This window comes from Haliotis asinina, chromosome 8 (genome assembly GCF_037392515.1).
Source record: "Haliotis asinina isolate JCU_RB_2024 chromosome 8, JCU_Hal_asi_v2, whole genome shotgun sequence".
NCBI classification, from domain to species: domain Eukaryota; kingdom Metazoa; phylum Mollusca; class Gastropoda; order Lepetellida; family Haliotidae; genus Haliotis; species Haliotis asinina.
This window is the reverse complement of record NC_090287.1, coordinates 56,103,973-56,130,277: the sequence shown is the minus strand read 5'-3', so window position 1 is coordinate 56,130,277 and position 26,305 is coordinate 56,103,973. Positions and strand designations below refer to the sequence as shown.

General features: G+C 36.8%; 1 protein-coding gene across 20 annotated transcripts in view; it reads right to left on the bottom strand.

Annotated features, from left to right (window-relative positions):
- The window catches only part of LOC137293937 (spectrin beta chain-like), a 103,496-nt gene that overhangs the window by 36,268 nt on the left and 40,923 nt on the right, over window positions 1–26,305 (bottom strand). For all 20 annotated transcript variants that reach the window (XM_067824803.1, XM_067824808.1, XM_067824801.1 and 17 more), the window contains exons 2-18: window positions 18,138–18,286; window positions 11,874–12,025; window positions 11,330–11,503; window positions 10,291–10,463; window positions 6,368–6,483; window positions 5,534–5,646; window positions 5,136–5,323; window positions 4,649–4,831; window positions 4,214–4,471; window positions 3,824–3,962; window positions 2,560–2,725; window positions 2,081–2,325; window positions 1,698–1,898; window positions 1,273–1,389; window positions 958–1,035; window positions 494–658; window positions 139–341 (exon numbers count right to left, since the gene is read on the bottom strand). In XM_067824803.1, the coding sequence (XP_067680904.1) occupies window positions 139–341; window positions 494–658; window positions 958–1,035; window positions 1,273–1,389; window positions 1,698–1,898; window positions 2,081–2,325; window positions 2,560–2,725; window positions 3,824–3,962; window positions 4,214–4,471; window positions 4,649–4,831; window positions 5,136–5,323; window positions 5,534–5,646; window positions 6,368–6,483; window positions 10,291–10,463; window positions 11,330–11,503; window positions 11,874–12,025; window positions 18,138–18,258 (2,792 nt within the window). In that variant the 5' untranslated portion in view covers window positions 18,259–18,286. The remainder of the gene's footprint in view (window positions 1–138; window positions 342–493; window positions 659–957; window positions 1,036–1,272; window positions 1,390–1,697; window positions 1,899–2,080; window positions 2,326–2,559; window positions 2,726–3,823; window positions 3,963–4,213; window positions 4,472–4,648; window positions 4,832–5,135; window positions 5,324–5,533; window positions 5,647–6,367; window positions 6,484–10,290; window positions 10,464–11,329; window positions 11,504–11,873; window positions 12,026–18,137; window positions 18,287–26,305) is intronic.

Sequence of the window (26,305 nt, the reverse complement as noted above, 5' to 3'; positions counted from 1 at the left end):
GATGTTTATCCTTTTATTCTGTAAAAGTTAATGGCGTCCTTAATCATCAAAAGATTTCATGATACAGCATGGGCTCATACAATTAGTAGCAACCAGTTTGTTCCTGTACATCTATAATGAGCTTATGTGTATTTTCACCCTTGGTTCAGTTGGTTCTGTCTGCCAATAACATCCTCAGCATTTGGATGCTCTACTTGGAGCAGTTGGCGAGAAAGTTGGTTTACAACAGCGACCTTTGAGGCAGAGGCGTTCATCTCATTCTCAAAGCTCTCGAAACGATGCTTCATTATTGCAAGCTCTTCAATGTCATCCGACACAATGATTGTGCTCAAGAATTTCTCCTGCAACACATACCACATTTTTAGATGGTTAAGTCAAGTCTTATGTAAATGTTAAAATAAACAAAAGATTAACATCTTATTTATATGTGAAAGATAGAATAATAAGCAAGAAATGCAGACAGGACAGTGATTTTACAAAAATGATTACACACCTTCTCATCAATCCATGTTTCCACACCATCAGTCTCATTGAAGAGTTTGTACAGAGACAGTGCATCGAGCAGTCTCTGCTTCCGCAGTTTAGCCAGTTCCAGAAGTTCCTGGTAGCGACGGTCAATACTACCCAGTCGACTCTGGACATCAGGAGATTCACGATCCTAGAAGACATCATGTTTATGTTAACTATGTTCATTAAAGACACATGTGTAGCAACATATTTTTGAAGCTTTCTCAAAGTCTGATAAAAATAACAGCCAACAAACTACCTTACCTTGTTCTTCATATACAGAGAAACATAAACATAGAAAAGTATAATTAACTGTACAAAGAGGTTATCTTGGAATGAGATTCATCTTGGAATGAGAGTCAAGATTAACTATGTTCAAAACAATATGTTACATGTAGTTCCTATCAAATTTCAGATAAGATATGGGACTGATTTGAAAAGTCAACTTACCTGTTCTCCCAAACTGGCTGCTTGTTCATGTAGACTCTCAATAACACTCTGGTAGTTCTTGAGTTCCTCAGTCACATCCTGGGAATCATGAATGGAAAAATTACTGTACATAATGTACCTAATTACATACTGTTAACAATTCTTCCAATGTCCTACAACAAACCACAATGAAAGAGCTGATGGGACATAAAACCATAAAAGGACAAGATTTAAGGTACTTTATTAAGTAAGTGTAATTGTAAATACATCTGTCACTATGGAAATACAGCCATCACAAAGATTCTACCTTCAACAAAAGCTTCAAGACTGACTGACCTTGTGTTTCTTGAGAAGCGACTGAACACTGGCCTCGTCCTTGCCAACATCTTCGCTGGACACCAGGCGTAAGGTGTCAACCATCCAGGTGTCAACATCATCAGCATCAGCGAAGAACTGCCAAAGAGAAACATTTGGTAACCAATCAGCTAAATATCACTGTTTTTTATTAAATTAAAAAGAAAAAAATACAAAATGTTAGTGAAACTAGAAAATTTTTACAATTTTGTCACAAAGTTGAAACCTCAATGATGCATTTTCATCACTTTGTGCAAACAACTTTTCAATATATGCATTTTCAGCAAGCTAAACAATTAATAACACAACTAACAACTTCACTTTATAAAGGAGCTTAAAAGGTAATCTTACTGACAGATATATTGATACATGACTGACCCATGAGAAGATAATAAATGCAATATTACCTGGTAGAAGTCAACAGCCTCAACAAGTCGCTTTCTGCGGTATTTAGCGAGGTCCATCAGGCTCTCCCACTGCTGGTTGATCTCATCGATGCGTTGCTGAATCTTGTCAGCACCGAAATTGCCTGCAGAAATGAGATCGTCTCCGACTTGGAGGACTGACTGGAGATGACTGTGGCGGGCAGTCATCTCATCCTCCATTGCCTGAAAAACAGACAATATCTTAGTTATATTCAATACACATTACATTCTTGGAAATTCAATATCAAACAGATTCAAAACTTTAAATCAACAGTTTTTGTCATTCCCTCAAAAGCTTTATGTTGGCTCATTTACTCTCGAATGAAGACATTATATTTAGCGGCACTGAAGTAGTGATATTCTACCTTTTGTTTGTTCAGTAGCAGGTGAACACTGGTGAGGTCATGTCCAAGGTCTGGCGATGACATAAGTTGTTCCTTCTCCCTGATCCATCCTTCCTCGTCTGCCATGTCCCAGTAGAACTGCCACAACTTGCGAGACTCCTCCAGACGAGATCGTCTCTCCTCAGCAAGTGTCTTCAGTTCATCATATGCTGATTCCAGGGTAGACATGCGTTCTCTGACCACTTCAGGGTCACTTGGACGGTATCCTGTAAAAATATGATAAAATCCTCAAATAATAACTGTTCCCTGTTATCAAACAAACTTTGCAACCAGATTCCTATAGATATAGAGTCTCTTCACTCACGTTGATCATAGCATAACTGAGATTAATTACTAACAACATGCATGGCCCATGACAATCCTAAAACCGGTTAAATAACCAGAGGCATAACCATTGCACAATGGGTTACAAGACTGGCGGGTTAGCATCAATATCTTACCTCCCACTTCCTGGAAGTCGTCATCAATAAAGCGGGTGGCTGAGCTGTTGACAGTTTTCACCCGCTCTCCCACTACATGGATGTCTGCTTCCAGTAGGCTGTGTTTCTGTAGGAGATCCTCTACACCCATCAGGTGCTTGCCATAGTCCTCAGACATTAGCCGGGCCTGTTACACAAACAAGTACACACCTGAATCTTTATCATGAAAACAACAAATGTGAAGATTTAATACTAAGTATTTTAAACATACAAACAAGATTCATGCAATATATGTTAACATATTATGAGAACAAACAACAGTTGTTGGGGTTTTATTTACAGTCATATCCCAATGAGTTGAATCAGTGGGGACCAAGTAATAAATTCGACTATTGATGTATTTTAGACAGAGGCATGTCTATGAGGGTGGGAAAAAAAGCAGGCCCCTCTAAGTAACTGAAGGAATTACAGCAAATTTGAAGGAATTGCATCTCAAATGTAAACAAACGCAGCCCACTCGCAATACAATTACAGTGCTATCGGCAGTTTAGCTGTAATAACATGAACATAAAATCCCTATCCTTCCCTATCAGAAGCTATGTCGGTAATGCCTAAAACACGGTCAGCCACCTTCGGAGATTTCTCGGCTCCGTTCCTTGATTTGTCAGTCGTGTCATGAAACTCACACATCAAAACATGGCATCACTAGATGGAGCAACTGTATCAGTGAGTTTTGTTTTTAGTTTCTACTGTTTTCATTTATATAATTACCCATCTTTGACCACCTGTTTGAATGTGTTTAGGTATGAGGTGTTGGCAAGCACAGTTACCTGAAGACCTATTCTACCCCAGACTTTCACAGGTCCACTGGTTTGTTAACTGGATCAGTTACACCAATTAACGTCTCACTGACTGACCTCAGCTTATGTATATGAGTCACGGTATGCATTTATGAAACAAATTCGTGTAACCAGAAATCAAATGATGTCAACTATGACAGGGAATGGTCAGGACAGACAGGTACGTCAAGTTATGCATAATATTCAAGCTGCCGGCATTCAACTCATCTGGATTTGACTGTATATGAAAACTAGCATTCATGGTTTTATCTGTAACATGATATGTTTACAGATATGGAAGTTGAATGCTAAGGTCAAACTACTGGTCATCTAAAAATGCTAAGATCAGCTAATGAAACTTACAATCCGATATAAGATCATGAAGATGCTATACAAATACAAATTTTCACTTGAAACTAAGGGTTATCCTGATATCAATTAGCTACCTTAATCTCCTCCATCCAGTCCAGGATGTAGAGCATCTCCTGGAAGATCTTCTGCAGGTTCAGTGTCAGCTCTAGCCTCATGCGACGAGTGCGCAGAAGCTCCAGTAGGTAGTTCCATAGTCTCAGTACATTGTCTTTTCTGTAACACACCACCAGCCATATGTACCAGCACTCTCATCTAGTGAACCTCAGGTCATATACACACAAAACAAATCAACATTAAGCTTGCTGGAAGTTCAAACCCAATATGCATGATCAGGAAGAATACTGATGTTTGAAAATTGGCAAGTTTAACATTTAGTAACATGCTGCTGAATTGTTGGTTACATATTGCAAATCAAATGTTAAACTGGAAACTTCAAATTTATAAAACAGAACAAAACTACTCACCGTGCATTTATCCTGTCAATGTCATGATAGTTCTCTGCTTCAAGTTCCGATGCCACAGCAACCACAGCCTGCACACGCTCCTCATAGGCGTTGATGTCTGTCTCAATGGCTTCATGTTTCTTGGTGGCAGCTTCAACAGCAGGCAGGTCACGGCCAAAGTTGTCTTGAGAAACAAGTCTCTGGTTCTCACTCAACCATGTCTCACGCATACCTGCTTTGCGGTCGAATCTGGCAGCAAGTTGCTCAAGTTTTTCTTGTCTGGAATAATATTCAAAGATTGCGTTTAGAAAAGTTTATAAAAGGTACAAAGAGGTACTCATCCAAGCAAGGATCAGTTTGTTTGAACTGAACAATGATGTCAATAGACAATAGTTGAGGAAATACTGTTTACTGATGCGTCAGCAATTGTGAAACGAATTCTTTAAATCCATGTACCTAATCAACTCCTCCCTCAGTGCAAGTTCTCTCTCGTGTTCGGCTTTCTCTAGCTTCTCCCAGGCTTTGTTGATGTCCGAAACCATTTTCCCCTCCTTTGGCAAATACGGCCGCTGGTTGTTTGCACGCATCTTGCTCTGAAGGGTGAACAGAAGGATTTCGAGGTTTCCCTTCTCATCAAATCTGAAACAAACGTTTATTTCATAAAGTAAACACAAAGAAAGGTTGAAACAGCATGTGCAACAGTGTTCAAATATAAACATGCAAATCATACGCACATGTTTAACTTTAGAAAAGAACTTCCAGCTACGGACAATACAAAATGGCTATTTCATACTTTCAATATATCGTGGCTGACATTTGATTTGATCTTTTTTTAATACATTGTTTAGGATGTTAAGCTGCATAACACTTCACATACTTAGGGCTGACAAACAACTAACAAACCATAGTGTTGCTTGCTCTGACAAAAAAAATCTTAACTTACTTGGGTGGTTTTTCTACCATTCGGTATGTGTTGAATGCAGCCAACTGTTGCTGGACTCCGGTCAACGAATTGGCAAACTGACGATCATTCAGTATGACAATTGTCTGTTCAATCCATTCCAGTAGGTCTGAGGTCAAACCTTCATACTCATTGGTCATTGAATCTGTGTCTCTGGCATTGTCAATGACCTAAAACAAGAAGTGTTATTAAAGTCAATAACTTGATATTCACAGAAAACTGTTTCTCGTTTCTTTGGGAATATTTATTTCTCTCTTTTACAAACAAAACTTGCAAAACAAGTACCTAAAAACAAAGATATGAAAAACTTATAGTCATGGGATCTTAAGTCATCATGAATGAACACTATCCAACAGGTACTTTCTGCTGCTAATATTTACTTTGCCGATTCTCTTTCCCTGTACAGAATCTGCCTTCATCTTGGAGAAGTAGTGGTAATAGGTGACAACGTAGGTGATGATCGACTTCTCATCAGGGTACTCAACATTGACATCTAAAAACAAACAAAACAACACTATTGATACACATTGATAAAATCAAGTCAGTCAGTCTACAGATGCAGTACCTCAGTGCTGTATATATTCACTTTACATCATACCTTGTTCTAGTAACCTTTAACAGTGAAGAACATCCCAAAGGTCAATGAACTTGTATCAGGGTGCCATGCTTCAACTTTGCAGGTAGTGATTGCATGTCCTCTCATTAAAATATGAAAATCTATCTGTGGATTTCACCTTGTCTACGAAGGGTAGAAGTCTTTGGTATCTAGATTATTGCTATAGACGCATGAGAAAGGTTAAACCATATTGCCTCCACATGAGGCGTGGGTAGGACGTCAGATGTTTAACAGAACACCACCAGCCCTGAGGGAGCTGGAAGTATCCGTTCTACACCAACATTACTTACATGGCACGGTTACTTATAGCTGCTGGGGGTGAGAATGGATCTGATTCTTACAGATAACACTGTTTTTACACATCAACACTGCCATATCTGCATACAGGATAACAAAGAGCATTTGGATCTACAGAGAAAGAAACCATTCCTACTTCTCAACAAAGGGCTTCAAACTGGTTTGTGAAAATCAAGATGCACTTTGTTGGTATACTCTTTCCTCTGCGTTTATTGACTGATGAATCAAACTCCATTTAAGAATTCTGTCTGATTCCTATACCATAAATATTGTACTATACAGAACAAGAACTTCCACTTACCCTCTGGATCAAGGAGTCTTGTGAGGCCAAGCTTATCCTCAGCAACTGTGAAGGCATTATCCAGGTTGTGCATGGCATTGGACTTCTGAAGTTTGTCATACTGGATGAGGTCTGGCCTGTAAGAAATAAACAATTTGTTTAAACAGAATTAAAGTATTCAACAAAATAGAAATCAAAAGTAAAAGTGAGTTAAGATAGTTTTACTCTACATCCAGCCAAGTCCAACAGTATTATAGCAGGAGTGGCTTCACACATTTTATTTGTGTCAGGGGAATCAAACTCGTTAACCACTAACTAGCCTTCTTTCACTACACTGGACACTGACATTGTCCTAATTTAACCTCTTGTGAAAGTTCTGCCTTGAACACTGTTTTGTTTCTTTTGCACTTATTGTTTGTAGAAACGTCATGATTTTGTTTCCACCACATTTTCTAAAGACACAATTCAAATATTAGGAAGTGTGACCTCTGCTGACTCAAAACTGCAGTTTCAATGTCCTGGTTCACTGCAGTAAATACTGCACACATAATGACTGAGAGTTCCTTCTTAATTCCCCAAATCAATTGCTTTTGTTAACATGCCAAGAGCGATCAAAAGTCTGAAAGCAATAAAACATCTTCTGTAAATAAATGGGGCTCCTTTTATGAAGCAACCTTTTCTAAGGTTAACCTTGACTCCCATCTTTAACACTGCACTAAGGTTACCTTAGTCACTTACGATTGCCTTGGTGCTTTGTGAAAGGAGGCCCTGGAGAGCAACACATAAACTTGTGTAAACAGGTTACACACATTCTCTTTTGTTTCAACAAATGCATGTACTAATTTCTACTCTTGTGTAAACACTTTGTTTATTAAATTTAGAAAGGATCAAAGGGTATCTCAAAGGTTTATTAGCGGTACTTTATGGCATGAACTCATTTTCTCTTTCAAACCCAAGATTAAACATAAATTTTCAATAGTTCATTTTAAAATACGTGAAACCAGATCACAAGACACTGATCTGGGCTATTTTAATGCTTTTCACTTCATCTTAACATAACAATTCTTTTCCATGGCAGTACTACACTGTGGGAAGACCTGACACATTATTTACCCATACCTATCTCAGCACCAGCTGCACTAGATGTGCTAAAGCCAGGAATCCCTGTAATCTTGTAACCATGGCAACCAAGTAAATCAACCTCCAGCCATCACTCATGGCTGACATTATTTGTATTATTTGATTTGGGTAAGTTCTCCATCAAACATCCCAGACACAATTTCCTGGGTTCAATTATCTTTATCAGTTGACACAAATCAATAACGAGCATATGTCAGCTTACTGTTTGCTTGTTGATGTCACCTTACTGCATGGGTTTGACTTCCTATCCGACAGAAAGGTGCCTACACTGTGAATGCCTTAGCAACAATAGCCACAGAAAATACAACAAAGTTTCAGTAATTTGTCTCCACTGACCCAGACAACACAATATCAATTTGTATCTTTTCGTCCTTGTAAACTTCTGTTAAGAAAATACTACAAGTGATAGTATGCAAACAGCATGCCACTTTCATTTGGAATACCACTGAAGTGTTTTTTTCTCAATAAAATTGCTCCACATTTGAAAAGAATTGGAAACTAGCTCATAGCCTTTTAACAATGTTCCCATTATTATTATTATCTGTAACGTTTTATCTTTGTAATATCATAACAACACGATTACACAATTTTGATTTGTAATAAAGAAAGGACAATCTATAAGCTCTGCAAAGAAGAAACAATTTCTGATGTGCACAAAACGTGCTGAAGCAAGGACTCTTTCTAACATCACACAGAAAGATGTCTTCAACAACACCAGTGGATCAAGGGAGAGATTGATGAACACTATTACAGAGTATTGCTGCAAGAGCCACAACTGCCAGATACATGTCACCAGTAACAAATACATTTAACCATCATTAAGTTATCATCTACTGGTATATAATGTATGTCTCTTAATGAACACTGTCAGGAATGACACCATACCAATCACCCTCATTCTATAAAATAACTAATGACCTACATATCAAGTCATTTTCATACAGAGCTGTAAAATACACACAATTACTAAGTATCTAATCAAACACCTTTAACATATCTTCCAAAATCAATAACTAAATGTCCTGCACTGCCTAAAACAAAAAGAAGGAATAAGAAGTATTCAGTTTTCATGAAATGTTCAGTCATGACTTTTCAGTAAATGAAGAGAGTTTTCTAAGAATAAAACGTGTTTCCAGACCCTGACAACTTCGAACATATGTTCCATAGTCTAGTGTTCCGAGACCAAATCAGTAGTTCCAAAATCATTTGTTTGATTATGAGAAAATGTGATCGACTGCTTGGTCATTTTGTCACTGCAACCAACCTTTGATTATTTCAATTAATCGGACCACCACTACTATTCTCTGTCTGTCTTAATAATGTTTAAACTTCAGAGTACTTGGAAAATTCTTTAAGAGAAAAGTTGCCGAGGTAGCACATGAAAGAGTTGGCACACTGCCAACAACACAGTTCTCAAAACGTTAACACAGGTCTGCAGACTTGTATTTCAGCCAACTTCTCCATGTAGTTCTACCATTTATTTATAAATGTTAGCTCCAACACTAAAAGTAAATGTTGAGATGCTTCTTCAGCACTTTATTTCAACAACCAGTATTGCTTCTCCTCATTCAGTAACCTAAAGGCAAAGTTAGGTACTTCAAAGCATTTTGAGAACAAACAAAACAGTACCTTAGTCTGAGCACTTAAACACATACCCTTGTGGTCTTGCTTATGCCCAACTTGAGCTGGGAAACAAATCAAAATAGCTAACATCATTTTATTGTATGTTGTATCAACTAACTTCCCTTAGATGATGAACCCTAATATTTCTAGCTTAATCACTGACAACGTATGCTGGAAGATGCGGAGTCAACAGTCTACCACATTCAATTATCTTTACATGGTCACTGTACCATGAGGCACAGTTAGCTCATATTATCCTGATTATATGTTACTGGCTGAGCCTGTCAGGCAACATCATCCACTTCATCATCTATACACAAGGCCACAAAATGAAGTTTCTCATATTCCACGATTATTATTCACCTTGACTGATAATTTTGACCACACAAAGAACTCTATTTGGGTTCTGTCTCAAGAGGCAGCCAAAGCACTTCCTGAGGTATGTTGCAGAGACGGTATAGCAACATAACATTCAAATCTTGTTTGTAACAGCGCCAAAGATGTAGACATGAGGACCTTATACTAATTGTTTCATAACTCTCTCCTATACACTAATGATAGTAATCCTCCATAAAGGTTTGTCCTTATCTGACTCTCCACCTTCAAAAAATGCCACTCAAAGAATAAATGATAGTAAGGTGGTAAACTCATTAATATTAAGTAATCACATACTACATTGCACTTTTTGTTTCCTTTTCATAACAATATTAGTTTATGGTAGACCAAAAAGATATCATTCTGATGGTTGCCATGACTCTAAATCATCATGTGGGTGGCAACAAGAGCTTGAATAGGTCTTTTGCTTTAGATCATATTTACTCCAAACATGGAATCAAATTCATATGATGAACACTCATATATGTACTGCAAGTCTGAAATTCAAAATTGCAACATGCTATTTCAAATAAGCTAGCTACTATCTTCACAAAACAATGTGTGTGTAACGTGGGCCAAAATACCTCAATTACAAAGCCGTCTTGATAAAAAAAGCTTGGATATATAAAGATAAAAATACTGTGGTTAGCAGTCAAGTGTCTGATTCATTCTTTCAAAAGTATTTCATATTTACATCCAGCTTACAATTTAACGAAGTTTATAGAAACCTACAGAGCAAAAAGACAAAAGGTTGCCCTGTTTATTCAGGCAAATAACAGCAATATATAAACTGCCATTCAATTTACCTGTGTTTGTGAATAATGGCATTGAAGGCAAGGCCATCTTTCCAACTGGTTGTGAAGTTGCGGACATTGACGTTAGGGTATCCAGCAGTCTTCATTTGGCACCATAAAAGAAGGGCATCTTTAGCAGACTTGGTTTCACTGTTGTCAGTCTCCTCTATTGTGATATCTTGGATCTGTGGAAGAAAATATACACCATTATAAACCAAACATGAATGAACCTGACTTATCATTGCCTTTCACTCCTGCAAAACTATGATGAAAAACAAAACCAAGATATTTTCAAAAACTCAATCCACAACTCATGCTTGATTAATGGGATGACAAATGAAAACAGAACTCTTTTCTCTAAGGTTCAGCTAGCCCAGAGTAAAAGATATATTTGACCAACATGTACTCCGAACCTTTATTAATATACGATCAAATATTTGCCAACAAAGATCCCTGAAACACACTTTGTGAAACACACCCATGGGCCCAGCAGGAACTATTTACACAACAATGCTTCTGCTAGATCTATATGATGAGTTATTGCTACACACATGGTATCTCATTTGTAAAATGCCATTTTGTCCATGAATTAATACATAATACTGCTCACTTATCTCCTTACAAAATTCCAGAGAATCCACAACTAATTCGGTGGGCAGCGTAACTTTAGACAAACTGAAAACTTCGCCTGGAATAGTTACTATACATATAATAAATACGATTTACAAAAAGAAAGTGATGAAATCTTTATTGACACTTCACATTAACATACATAAAATTTACTTTATGCTAATATAAAAATTAAATTTTAGTCATGGGAATGAAATTGAATTAATTAAAATGTTTTAACACTTCCAGGCACAAAGTGAGTTTAAGCTTTATGCTGCCTCCAGCAATATTCCAGCAATATCACTACAAGGGGACACCAGAAATGGGTTTCCCACATTGTATCCATGTCTAGACCCTTCCAAGCATGGAAGTAATAAAGTAAAATCTTACTGTAAAAGAGGCAAAGGTAGGATTGTGCTCATCTGTAAATAATTAATCTCACCTGGAATCGTAAGATGATGGTCCATATTAAACCCAGCGTAAGTCTGGAGCTGCCATCAACAATATCATGGGCTCCCATATTTTCTAAATGTACACGTTGTTCGTGTAGGAAGGTAAGGGCTTTGTCTACATTTTCCAAACAATGGATTCTCATCTTGCCTTTTGTAGGTCGAGGCTGCAATAGAAAAGATAGCACAATGTCATTTCTACACCATCATTCACATGTTAAGGGGTGGGGTTGTTTTCTGCTTTGCCTCAAATCATATAACTCTTAACTCTTGAGTAATAACAAGACCTGTAACTTTCATTATGACTTAAGAACACACTGAAAAATCTTATGTCAATGCTGTCATCAATTTTACCACCTGTCCTATTAATCTAATATCTCCACTATGCACCCATTACCACAGTTAGGTTGGATGATTAGATATCAACCTAAAGATCCTTTTTTCATCTTTCCTTTACGACTGTCAGCCATGAAGAGAATCTTCTTAATTGTTATGTTCATGTAGCACTATAGAGTGTGCAAAACAAATAAAACTTACCAGTCTTTCTCCAGACAGGACCTCCAAGAGCTTCATCAACATCTTGCCATCTCTGAGATCCACATATAAATCGCTGATGCGATTTCCTGTCCTCACCAAATGAGAATTTACCCATTTTTGGAAAGTTTTCTTTTGTACTAGTTCTCTTTCATCTGAAATGGCATGGAATAAACAATATATAATATATGAATAAAAATCACTTCACTTGAAGGGTTGTGATGCATGTACCATTATGCACGAAATCAATTTACTAGTGCATCATAGCATTTTATGACCAAGGCTAGTAAAAATCGAGTCAGACCAGTAAATCCCGTCAGTTGTTTGACTGGCTGGTGAATTTTCATGAGGTCAACTAGTAAATACACTGAGGCAGAAAAGTAAGGGATTACATGAAAGCACAAATGTTCCCTTATTTTTTCCAGGTCTCTTCACAAGCTATGTGATACAACACTTAAGCGTAAACCTTGTGAAAAAATGAAGGAACACTTGTCATTTCATGTGATCCCCTATTTGTTTCCCCTAGTATATACAGTTTTGATAAGTCATAACACACTTTCGCATCATTCAGAATTATGGCCGGATAGGTTCATCATACTAGCAACTTAATGATGAAACCTGTGTCGACATTCAAATTTTGGACTAATGAATTATTTTGAGAACCTGACTGGCTAGGAAATTTGTAAACTATTTTGTACATTGTCACTGATGATTGTGGGGTTTGAGGGCTTACAGTACTTATTTTGATTACATTATGACCAATTTATGAACGTCTCTATGGATATATATTCTCTACACAGCAAGTGCCTATAAAACAGAAAAATATGCACCACTGTTTCTTCAGACATCAAGACAGACCAGTCATAAATTCAGACAGTTTATACTGACAGGGATTTCATATAGAAACTAAGCTCTTTGCATTAGTTACTATCTGACATATTAAATGGAATGATTATGGATTCAAATATTTAAACAAGTATTCTGGAGCTCTGTATCTGAAATTGTGCTGTGGCAACATGAAATTTAATAAAAAAAAAAAAAAAAGAAAAAAAAAAAAAGACAACAATCTATTTACTACATTTTCGCACATGGCACAACAGTACTCTATCATTCGTTAATGATACAACATGATTTGATCATTCAAATGAAAACAGCCACCAAAGAAGGGAACTGTTGTCCATCAATGAGCTCATCATAAAGGCAGTAACCTGGACCCAGGAGGCCATCATTCATTCAACAGTATTCAGTTTATCAATGAGGTCATCAGCCCAATTGATATCACCCACAGTACTAAAACTCAAATACTATGTGTTTTTTAAGATTCTTTAATAATTAGTTTCAATTTTCGTTCATGAAAAGGAGGTCACACTCAGTCTGCGTTTTTCACAATCAGAAAGATAAGAAGGCTATCTCCCTTGACATGAAATAGATTATCATGCCACAGCAAGCCATCCCATCAGGCACTGGGAACAGGCGTAATCTCACTTCATATTCAGCAGTAACTTGACCTCACTTTAAATCTCGCACAAAAAATCAATATGCAATTTGTCAGTGTTGTGTCATTGGTGCTGCAACACAGCTACATTAGATATGGTTCTAATGCAACACCTTCTGAAGACATCCCTATAACTGACAAGCTCTCAAGTTACATTTTTGGGGAAAAAATTGCCTTGGACTACCCTTTTTATTCTTATGACTCTTTATCACTAAATACCACACTGCAGACAGGACCAAAATAACATTAAATAATCTGTGATGACATTTACAACAAAAATTAATTCTAAGAATATGGATCTGCTACGCTATTGTTAGTAACCCACTTTCCATATTAAGATGAAACAAAATTCTGACACCCAAGTTGGACGTAAAGACACGTTTGAGATGAAATTTAGCTGAAGTTATTTTCACCTGGGTATTACACTGCATATTATCATATTCAAGCCACAGCTATCTTGTGTGAACTCGACACAACCTGTTAACTGAACACCAATACATCTCGTGATAGCGTCTGACCTTCCTGCATTTTATAAGGTTACAGAACTATTAACCGTATAGCTTGAATGTTCAATCTGCCCTTTTCAAGCTATACTTTAGATAACATGCTCAATGAGCACCTTTCATAAAAGGTCACTTTCTCTGATTCTGGGATCAGTTTTAAGGGAAAAAGTATATAATTTGTGTTCAAAATGCTCCCGGAACTACTTTACCTGCCAACTGCTTAATTTTTCCTTGAATGAATCTATCCGTGCTCTTTGGAGAATTTCTGACGTACTCCATATTGCTATTGAACATTAGTAATCCATTTAGAAAGCACAGGATGTAAGCATCCCAAACCGCCTGCCTGTCGACTCACGGCTATGAGCCGTTACACAATCTCTAGTGGGTACAAACTCCTTCATCTGATAAAACTACCCATGACACTACATGTTGCTTAGTATCCATCAATCATGGTAACCTTGCTGTTTACGTCTGACACCTTCACATGAAAACTATCAAAAGTATTGATTTTTCCACAAGTTTAAATAAATGCAAGGGGGTGGTGCTGTTCAAACAGTCAGTGGGGATACAAACTTCCGGTCTCACCAAAATAATTGGGACACTTCCTCTCAGATGACTGAGCTAAAAACAGTTGAAATGGGATGACATTTGGCAGTATTACAATGCAACTGGAGGCTTTAGTGATTCACTGTATTCCACTCTATTTCCAGTAGATATACAAATCACTTTCATTTTCCGTGTCAGTTTGACCTTTCAGATGAGGTTCATCTAGATCATGTTAATCACTTAATCATTTGCCTTGGATTTAGATAGCTAACACTAGCAGGATCTGGATAGAGCTTTCCTTAGGTGAAAGGATAAAAATGTTGTTAATATCCTCAGTTGATAGATGAAATGACATTTTTTCAATTGCAATTTTAAAACTAACCAGTCGAAACATTTCCTTATAAATGCAGCACTGAAACAATGAGTTTCTGGTACCAAAAATAATGATGTTAAAGGAAATGGTCCTTTCCACAAAATGAAACGTAACTGTTTGATAACTGTTTCATCAAAATTTCATTAACTCTCCAGCTTAAATTCAGATAAGGTTGCCCTCCAAAATATGTATGAAGTTGAATAATACTTGAAATTAAATGTGTTAATGCTGCAACTGCACGGACTTCAAATTGGGCAATAAGACAGTCAACAAGATTGTCTGAGTCTGTAAACAAGGACAGGGACACTCAAATAAACTGTTGACTTAGTCTCTCTAGAAGACTGCTGCCATTAACCATTGTGACAAAACAATTGAAAAACAACCATAAACATTCATCCAAGTTAGTAGTATTCATGAATTAAATGGAATAGATTCAGAAACTGCAGTACTTGCAGAGAGCAGTAAGTCATTTATCATACTGAAATAATGATAACTTCACACTTTACTATACTTTGGAGCTAACTCTGATATGGAATTCAATTCAAGTTTAACCTCTCACATCTGCATTTTTCGATTCCACAAAGCATTATTTACTAACAACAAATGTAAGTGTGACGGTCAGGAAATTCAATAATCCTGAACCTCAAATTAATACAAAAAAGACAACAGCTTGTGGCTAATACAGACTGTTTTGATACCATCACCTTCACATTCCCAACAAATGAGTATAACAATAGGACAGGTCCGCCCAGCCATGTGACCCGCAACCTGAGACCCCGACAAGACATCAGGGAACAATAGAATTGATGCAAAAGGGAGGCTGGACACTGTGGAGTTTGTAGTGCCCATTGCTAAGGGCTGTAAACAGAGTTTCATACAAGGACATGTTCATAAATGCATCTCCCATATTGACATTCTGCCCGCTCAACAGGAGAGAGTACAGTGAGGCAGGTCTGGGGATGAGTCACCCAATTGTAATCCATAGCGTGCTATAGTCTGTTTCTTGTACCAGCCCACAGGTAGACAGATGAGACATGCATGCCAGGTCACAGATGATAACCCAGACACATTCCAAAGAAAAACACATTGTACATTAAAAATTACTTTCTTCTATTGGAACATGCTCATATTGTCTGTTTTAGATCAGTATTATAAGTGGTTATTTGATGGATATTTATCAAACATATAAATATGTCTGCAGTCCTGCCAATACACAAAAAGCAAGTTCAATTTGCAATCAAAACTGATTCAATTCAGCAATTGCACAATTTCAAATTGTCACTAACTGGAGAGAAGATGCAAATTAAAAAGTGAGCAAACAACAAATAACCAACACAATCTCATGATGAATACCAAATTTGTACTGACATAACAAACCTTGGCTGCCAAGCTTGCATACATTTAGGATAACAAAATCATATGTGAACTACAAAATGTCCGCAAAATAAATTCGTCAGCTAAGCTTGGTTAGTCCTACAGAAAATCAATAACGTCAGTAACACAGTGGAGCAACAGGCTTGATGGAAATCAATTATTCAAAACCCATCTTCCAGTGAAGCTAGTAAGCAGAGCTTTACAGAAGTGTAACATTAACCTGCATCAATTTACAGTACCATCCATTTTCAGGGACCATTTTCAGGATTATTAGCCATTTTCTGAATTTAGAATGCACCGTTGCCCTTGTATCAATAGTAAACTTCAAAATATTAATAAGCCATTTTTCATTCCAAAGTGCAAAAGGGCCGATGGCCCCTTGCATTTCCCAATCCCTATACCATGCAATCATTATTGTTGTACAAATCAGAATGACCAAAGAAAGTACTCTTCTCAAATCAACACCCTTGAAAATGTACTTATTACCTAAATCCATATTGTTGCATACAATATTTTTGTAGCCAATGAAAACTAGATACCTTTACATGTCTCCAACAAGACTAGTGTTAGGAGTATACCGATGCCAGTAACTTAGGTTTTAGGTTCATGTACCTAAAGAGCCAGCTTGAAACAGTACTCAGTTGATAAACAATACTTGCAAAAGTCATTCCAAATGGACAGCAAAGGCTAACTAAAATACTTCAATCCTGTTTGTGCAAGAAGCCATGTAGGTTATTCTCATCACTCAGAATCAGCTACGAGTTTAGAGTTCCTGAGAGCCAGTTGCTCCCTGGTATCACATGCTGCTTTGCTATTGTATATGAGGAGCACTATTTTCCTGGGTTTCAGTGATATATAAATATAAGGTGAAAAGCCCAGATCAGCAGGACTCTGGGCCCAAACACTGTTGTTATTCACCACTGTCATGGGACTCAGCTTGAATAGAGATTGTACTCACATATCACATTTCCAAAATCACCTGGGTTTGATAGTAACAGAAAACTCACTTCAACTGCCTAAATCTGTTTTATTTAAGGCAAACAGATCAGGTGGACTTAAGTATCATTTGTTATGTTGATTTCATGAGACACCTAATATTGACTTAATATGTCTATTTAAAATTTTTACAAATTTCTATAGAGAAACTAACTAAATATGCAATAACATTTTTTTTAATACATATGCAATAACAGTTTTTAAAAACATTAGAAATCTCAGTAACTTTTACAACATTTCCAAGAGAGCTAAAATCCTTTTCCACATGCCAGTCCTTGCATAAAATCTCTCATCTGACTTTCACAGAAAGTGTGGTCAATATGAGCTAAACCTGCCACTATCCACATGATCCAGTCTACAGACGTAACGATTATCAATGTTCCAAGTCTGCCGCTGGTGGCTATTAATATTCAGTACATATTATTCAGTACATTATTGATCAGGGCACTTAATACCAGAGCTGGACAGAACATTGCTGCATAGCTAGGTTTCATTTACTTTCTCTTTTGCAGGAATTAGAGCAAGGTAAAGCTGTGATGCTTCAAAACAATGAAACCAGACTACCGAGTTCTATACAGCTGTTGCATGTAATTAACATTCTGGACAAATCCTGCTGACCTTGTACTAATCACAATACAGTTTACAAGCATTTCAACTAAACACCAAGACATCTGCACAAATTAAACCAAAATCACCTCTATCTTTAAACTACAGTATATTTAAGAATGATTTTATGCTGCTATTAGCATGACAAGACAAAACTTCATCCACTAAGCAACCTAATAGCCACAGCAGTTTAGTAATACTATGTAACGGCACGAGTAAGATGTTTTAACACAAGGGCTACATACAAAGTGTCAAAACCAACCAACATGTTTATGTGAACCTTTCCTAAACAGCACATATCTGATCATCAGATATCTTCCTCAGATTCTATATTATACAAGAGTGACCCACTCAGTAGATATTTCCTTCCTTACCTGCAAGAGCCTTGATTCTGGATCTTTCAAAAAGGCGGGAGGAGTTGTTACCGGCATCAAAATCATCATCAATCGGTTCCCAGCGAACCACATTGTTCGCCATCTGTTCAATTTCCGTCATGATTGCTGTTTACCCTGCCACCGTGATCCTGAAAGACAATAGGTCATATTTTAAATACCTATATAAAACTGCACATTATTCGGCTTAGACCAAAGACATCACAGCTCATACAGTAGTATTCAAATTAATGTCAACGCAATCACAATTAGAGATATATTCCCGACTTGGCACATAATATTCTATAATTCATCCCACACATACCTACCATTATGCATGCAAATTTTTAAATGGCAGTGTATTCACATTAGAATGCCAACAGTTTTCATCTGTCTGTTCTTATAAGATTTTTTTGCCTACAGTTTTAGTAAGACTCTTGTCTTAATAATTAGCGTAAGTGGGGTGAAATTTTTCTCTCAGGCCTGACTAACAATCAGTCACACAGAAACACTGTCATTCTGAGTGGTGTAGCATGGATTCATTACTGTTAATGTGGACAAACAGTAACACTACTTGTTAGGATACTGCCTGTGGCATACCTACAATATACTAACAACATTGTTCAGTGCAAATCCAAAGAAACATGGGAACAGTAACAGCCTTTACTCCAGTACCTCATTCTTTTTAGTAAGCTAATAAACTGATGTATCAGGTGCATACAGATTTAGGGGCATTAGTTTATTACTCTGAGAGATATCTGCAAAATCTGAATAGACCCAATTGACATTGTGCATCCAGACTGATCAACAGTTATGATAAGAAGAGAAGTGAAGCTGAAAAACTGCTTTGAAATTCATCTTTCCTGACCCATCTCTGATGCTTTGATGCTGCTTATTCTAAACATCTCCTTCATTTAGAGGCATAGGTGCTAACACTGATAGATTTACTGTCAGAGCTTGACCTTGTTCCGACACAGTTAACAAGCTGGATGGGACATTTATTTTATGTTCGCTGTGTTCCAGGAGAGCATTACAATGTAATTATTTCAGTAAATGTTAGCAAGTAATTTTTAATAGACAAATGAGTTTAGTCATGAATCTGAAGCTGTAAAATACTGATTGAAGATAAACTGTTCTCAAACGACTGTAAAACTTAAGAAATATTTTTTAATATCTTAACATTTACCCTTAAATGGGCTGTATCATACAGAAAATTATACTTGTATGAGAAGCGATTCTCTCTGTCATGTTTGCTGCTGGGTGAGTTGGTAATATGGTTGTATGTACTTGAGCAAACATGAAATACACTAATTATATGAAAATAGTCTAAAATTATAGAGCATGGATTCCAGGACTATTCAAACTTGTTCATCTGAATCATGTGTCATCCTCATACATATGTACTTCAGCTGCAAGTCACCGAGGCATGTGTGACTGTCATGTTATAATCATATATCCTTAAAGTAAGCAACATGACCAGCAATGTGGAGGCTGTTGGAATGCGCTGCTCAGCATTTCAGATAAGACAAGCTAGGATGTTTCACATTCCCCATCTACTCTATATACTCCACTCTCATCTTTCCTCTTCACATGCATGTCGAAGCTTCTGCATAACATGGAAGAAATAATCTCATGCAACCAGCTTTTATCCTGTTTCACAAGGGATTGATAGATCTTAGAAATCTAAAGACAGACACAAATTGCTCATGAAGCCTCATGAAAATTACAGGAATAGAAACTAAAGCAAGAATTGTATGTAAGGTTTCAGCTGCTTAAATATTTTTTGCAGTAATACAAAGCTATTTCAGATATGTGTAAATGAACGCTTGAATGATACTAAAGCTTGATAGCTGAAAGTTGAGTGAAACATACCATTTCTCCTGACAAAGATTTTGAAACCCATATAAAAAAATAAATGAAACTAAAACAATTTATAATTCTGCTCATCATTAACACATATTCATACATAATGCAAGCAAAAAAAAACAGCTTCAAATGTCCACATACAAAGAAACTCAGCAATCAAGGAAATAGAAAGGTCAAAGGAGGCTAACAATTTTAAAACATACTAAAATTATTTACATGCAAAAGGCTTACTTTTTGCATTTTAAATAAGTTAGCCTACACACAACAATCTTGAAGGGTTACACCAACAGTTATGAGTAACAATAATCATATTCATTTCTTCGAACAATCAATAGTGTGCCAGCTCGTACACCTTTCCTTTGACAACGCTGTACCTATACCTATGTGTCATACATTAAGCATTAGTCACAACCGACTTAGAAGTAACTAGTAATACAACAGTGTGATAATGACATTCTTGACTTGTGAGACCTTCTACCTTGAACATCAGTTGCCACATTTTCTCATATCAATCATTTTTGTCATGATCGTTGTAAGTAAAATAGATCTGACCACCATCCTACCACTTAAACATTCAATGCTACAATAATAATATTTCCTCAATACCCATGAACTGATGACATATGACATATGACATACACAAGATGCTATGAAAATCCATGAAAACCAAAACATTTCCATAATGTAAACAGATTTTACCTGCTTATACCATATCCCATTCAGTTCACACTAACAGTTTGAAATGTCAAATGGAACAGCTTTTATACAATTTACAAGCCCAAGATTGTACTAGTCAGAATCATTATCTGATAGTAAGAATTTTCTTGCAAACATAGTTACATGTTACATGTTTTGATCAATCAAACAGAAGTCTATTACATGCTTGGATTAGGACCATCACAATTTGGTATATATACATTATCACAGATACATCCTTCTCAAATGACCATTGAATCAACATAGATCCACTCTTCTGTGTTTATTTAGCTTACAATCACTAATCAAATATTAACAATCAATCCAGTATTCCATGACATAACTTACACTGCAATAGCAATGACATCCATATTGACTAAAGTAACCAATTTTACAATGTTTCCTTAATTCAATATCGTATGTGCTTAAAATCAATAATTTTTAATAACAAGGCATTCAGATGTAGTACATCCTGAAACATCTTCCTCAGCACAAAACTGTAAAACCAAGTCATCCTTAAATTGGGACCTTAAGTACACAACCTTCTGACAATTTTGTGAAACAAACCATGACAATTCCAATGCCTCCAAAGAGCAATTACCCTGCATTAATTAGAAGTACATTGGTGACAACCCAGCAAAGTATGCTTCAAAAGGAAAGCAATGTTGGTGCAAGTCAATAAATACTGTCCTATTTACATGTTACTCTACAACCAAAAAGGCTGGCTGCCCTCAAATAAGATGTCACCCTTGACAGATATACTGTAAAATAAATGTTTCATCTGAACGGTAACACTTGGACCACCCATGTTGTCACTAACTCTTTAATTTGTCTACTGTTACAGACCACTGGTGTAATCCTCAATCAAAGGCCATTGCTAGTAGTAAGCAGTAAAAAAAGGTTCTCTTATATACATAATGAATTGGTCTTTGATGCAGGGAAATACCAAACCGATGCATGACTAGTTTAACTGCATAGTTTGTTTAATTCCTGCCCACAGTGATAATCCACCCATATCACAATGGTGTGCAAAGATCATATCCAGGCTAGAAAATCCACACACTTAGATTATAGTTTGTCAACATCATATATACTTTATGTGTCAATATAAATACACGCAACTTCAAATCTCATGCACACAGTATGGTTTTAGATAACCAGGAGCAAGCAAAAAGCTAAGTTTAAAGAAAAAAGTCAAACAGACTGCCCCAATAACAGAATGATTGAGGCCAACACAATAACACTAATTAATTAAGCAAATTACCCGTCTCGCAGCTTAATCAAGATATGTGCCACTATTGTTGACTTACTGCAATTAACCAAGCAAATTGTGATGTATCCAGTGCCATAAAGATAGTAATTGCTAAAAATTGTAAGGAACTGACATATGAATTTCTTTTATTGGATGGTTTGACAGGTAGCATACGTTTCATAAATAAGCAACAACAAAAAAAAAAATTTCAGTAAGTCGTGCATCGTTTATTTGGGTTTGTCTACAAATATTTGGTTCTTGAAAGCGTAAACTTGAGCAAGGTATTTCAGCCTGAACATTTCATTTAACTACATCGCAACCATTTTGGAATAATCTAATATCTTACAAAATGCACTTAATGGCAAATCTATCATAAAGAGATAGGCCTTCTACAATACTTTGGGATGGCAAGCTTTAGAAACATTGCTTCAAAATATGGCTTTACCGTTACAAAACTATGTCCTGACAACAATGAACGGTTAAGAAAATATTATGATACAAGCACACATTCAGACTGGTACAAAACCTAAACATATATTATCATATGTAAGACAATATAAAATTTTTTGTCCTATTAACATTGTTTCAGCATAACAAATCCAAATTTTTCAACCAAAGTAACAATCTGCAGCCAAAGCCACTATTTCACAGACAGACTAATATATTCAGTCTCAAAAGTTAAAGGTAGTCAGTATATCCTTAACAAAAATATGATGAAAACGATAGTAAATGCTAAGTCTGGACCAGCAGAATCAAATATTTCCTGCAAACAGTATAGTAACACTTTCCTGCCCAATGCAATTGTGAAAGCAAAACAAGAGCAAAACAAAAGCAGCCAATAAACAATAAAGGCCTGGGTACATATTCCCTGAAACATCACATAAATCCTATGGCAAAATTCAAGATTTAGATGCAAACTTTCAGTAGGAGACTGACTATATGATGTGTAGGAAGTTCGCTGTTCTTTCTTCAGCTGCTGCTGTATGAGAAGCTATTTCTGTAGTTACAACTCAAATTGACCAGCCCAACATCGCCTACACCAAGGATCAATAAATGGATTCGTCATGAAATAACCTTGCGACTCACGCGTTACTGGGGCACTGAAGCCATCTGGCTGCAGAGACTGACCAGTGACTCAATCCATTCCTTAATATCCACACCACCTTGGGACTCGCATTGCCACTGTTTGCCTTCTGCTCAGGACAAGAGCCAAAGGAACTTTGAGTAAATTCTTCTAATATTTTTGGCAGATGTTGCTATGACAACAGAAACAAAGCCGGCTGATAGACTATCTGTATACATCTTCCCAGCCCAGATTGTTGGTAGTAAGTAGAGCCATATGCCAGGGTTCTGCCAGTGGGACTACATTTCACACAGGAGTGGAAATTATCATACAGTCATGTTATCTTACCACATGCTGATTCAGAACAGTTGGCACTGTCCAGCTGGACTGAGAACATTATGCAAAATGGGGCAAGCTATTTCATTCATGCAAAGAATGGAATACTTCTTCATCACGCAATTATCAAGTCTCATCACATGTAATCTGTACCACATGGGAATGAAGGACCCATTTCATATCAAATTTGCATGACAAGGCAAATCTCCACACAACTGTCATGATACAAAACAACTGTAAGTTTGTACCTGTAAACAAGGAAATACCAGTTCAAAACAGTGATTTAAAAAGCTGTATACAGTGACAAATACAGATGCAAGATTCATGATACTGCTTACCCTTCGTAAAGCAGTCATGTTACTAATCAATGTAACTATCACCAGACATGTGACCTGACAGTACATTTTATTATTTAACTAGTAACTAAATCTGGGTGGAAAACATCTGTTACAGTGCTTTCTATCCATATCACTTATGGTATTCAATGGACTCAGACAGGTATACAAGGTAAAGTTTCCAATAAAATTCATGGTTTATACTACTGGTTTTATAGAACTATTTTTTCACTGCTATGAAGCACAAGCCTTCATTTCAAAAGATGCAGCTGCATAGAGGTGGTAGAACACAATACATTACCATGAGCGTTTTGTCATGATGCAAAGAACTCTAATCTTTCCATTAACAAATGTGGTATTTGCTGATTCTTAGACTCCCTTATGCCTTTCATATCTGTGTTAGTAAACACTTCATCACTAACGTCCAAGAGCTATGTGGTCATGGCTTTACAATTTAATGTTTCCATTTGCAGTAATGATTTTCCCAAACAAGTAAAGCTACAGCGTTGACACACATCTTAAAAGAATGAAGAGAAAATCTTAAGAAAAACATGCCTTTGTCCAAGAACTAGAAAAGTACAGAAGCAACTAAACCTTTGAAGGGGATTTACCATATCTGCTAATGCTGAGGACTCTTGATACTACAATTTAGGGGACTATGATGTTAGAAATATCAAAAGGTTCCTAGCATGACCGCTTTGCAAGAAAAACACAAAGTAGATGTCTGGCATTATTCTTATGACAAACTTACATCCATTGCCACTTAAGTGAAAGGTCACATGCAACGTAAAACACAACTTTGCAGATTCTGGTACCTTTCGGTATGCACTTGCCGAAACAAATCATAAAAAATGCCAATTCAACCCATAAAGTTGAAAAAAAACGCGATGAAAAAAAGCCCGCGAAATCGGAGTTCAAACGTTTCACTAAATTCCCCCCAGCGCTGGGGGGAAAACTGGTTTCAACAGCTCTGCTGCGCTGCCTCCATAACGCATGCGCAGTGAATAGGTTCACGGAGCTTGAAACAGTATGCATGCCCCGCGTCTGAGATCGGGAGCAGTAGTCTAATCTTGGTTGTGTACACAAACAAGTAAATAATCTACTTGTTACGTAAAACAACTTGTTGATTGTCGTAAGCAGTCTCTGTCACAGAGAAAGCTCAGTGTCTGGTTTAATCACACCTATATGTCTGTCTGCCTGTCTGCTAAAGACAACATGCAATACACAGCTTCAATCATTGACCACGTGCAATTTGAACTTAACACCTATCAGACTATACGACATAAAGAAAATAAGTTGATTTATGACTTGTGCACCCGAGTCCCGTGTCTGCCACATTATGTAATTAGGCACGTGTGATACACATGACATGTTTTTATGTCTGTGAGTTGCAAACAAACTACATTCATTTTTTTCGGATGACTGGATCTGATGGAAACTGGTGCAAACTCTTGTCAGTTTCAAGTCCTGCTTTGTACGTGGACGATTGACAGATTCCAGCCACGCAGTAGTCTACCATCTCTACTGACATGATTTTTGATTGGATCGAGCGCAAATTCAGAGAACATGTATTTTCCAAACCCAACATCTCTACATACATTCTTCATGGATAACGACTTCTTTTAGTATATATGATTTTGTTTGACAACAGTATATGAATCCATACTGAAACGACGCATCAAGTACACAAAAAGAAGTTGTTATCCATAAAGAATCTTACTTTTTTGTGACTGGCTATACTTCTAAAATGCCCATCAAACAGATCATCTTTCTGTACACACAATGAACCCTCAGCATATCAGCAAATGAAACAGCCAATCGGAAGCCGTCGTTACACTTGAGTGCATATCCATCCGCTATGACTGGGTTCGGTCTCTCGAGGGCTTCGTTTCGGGGGAAGTAAGCCCAAGTACAAAATATTGCACTTTTGAATCTCGATTGTATGCTTATAATTTTGTTTATTGGTTTTTTAAAAGCATCAATGTATATTATATGTCATGAATAAGTGATAAATGTGTTTTAATTATGTTTGATTTTTTGGTTGCATGTGACCCTGAACAAAGTTTGGGTTTGAAAAATCTTAAACTTTTGTAAAATTTTACTTACAGCCAATTATTAAACCTATGCAGTAATAGCCAGGAAAGGCACTTGTGCTTCATCCTCTATTACTAGATGCAGTTATCAGCATCCTGTGCAATTGGGAGCAGACACTCAGGCTTACGCCTATCTTCCTTCCTCACAATCATATCATGACAATTAATAATTACTAAACACAATTCCACTCATGTAACTACTGTCTGGATTACCATTACCTACAATAATATAGTTGAACAGATTCATAATATAGTCATTTGGTAATGGTTTCCATGTGAATGTAGTCAGTACTTTATGATAATCTGCTTAATAAGTTTTCCATGAGTTCCAAATAGATTCAGGTATGCAGAACCCTTGATGACCTGTTCTCAAACATCTACTGACTTATGCCAGTGGTAAGCAAACACATAAACACTTGAGTTATTTGTGGTTTATCCCAGCTTACTGCAATACTTCTGAAACATCATAAAAGTCAAGTTATGTGACAGCAATCTAAACATCATCAGATCATATGCTTTAAGGCCTGGCC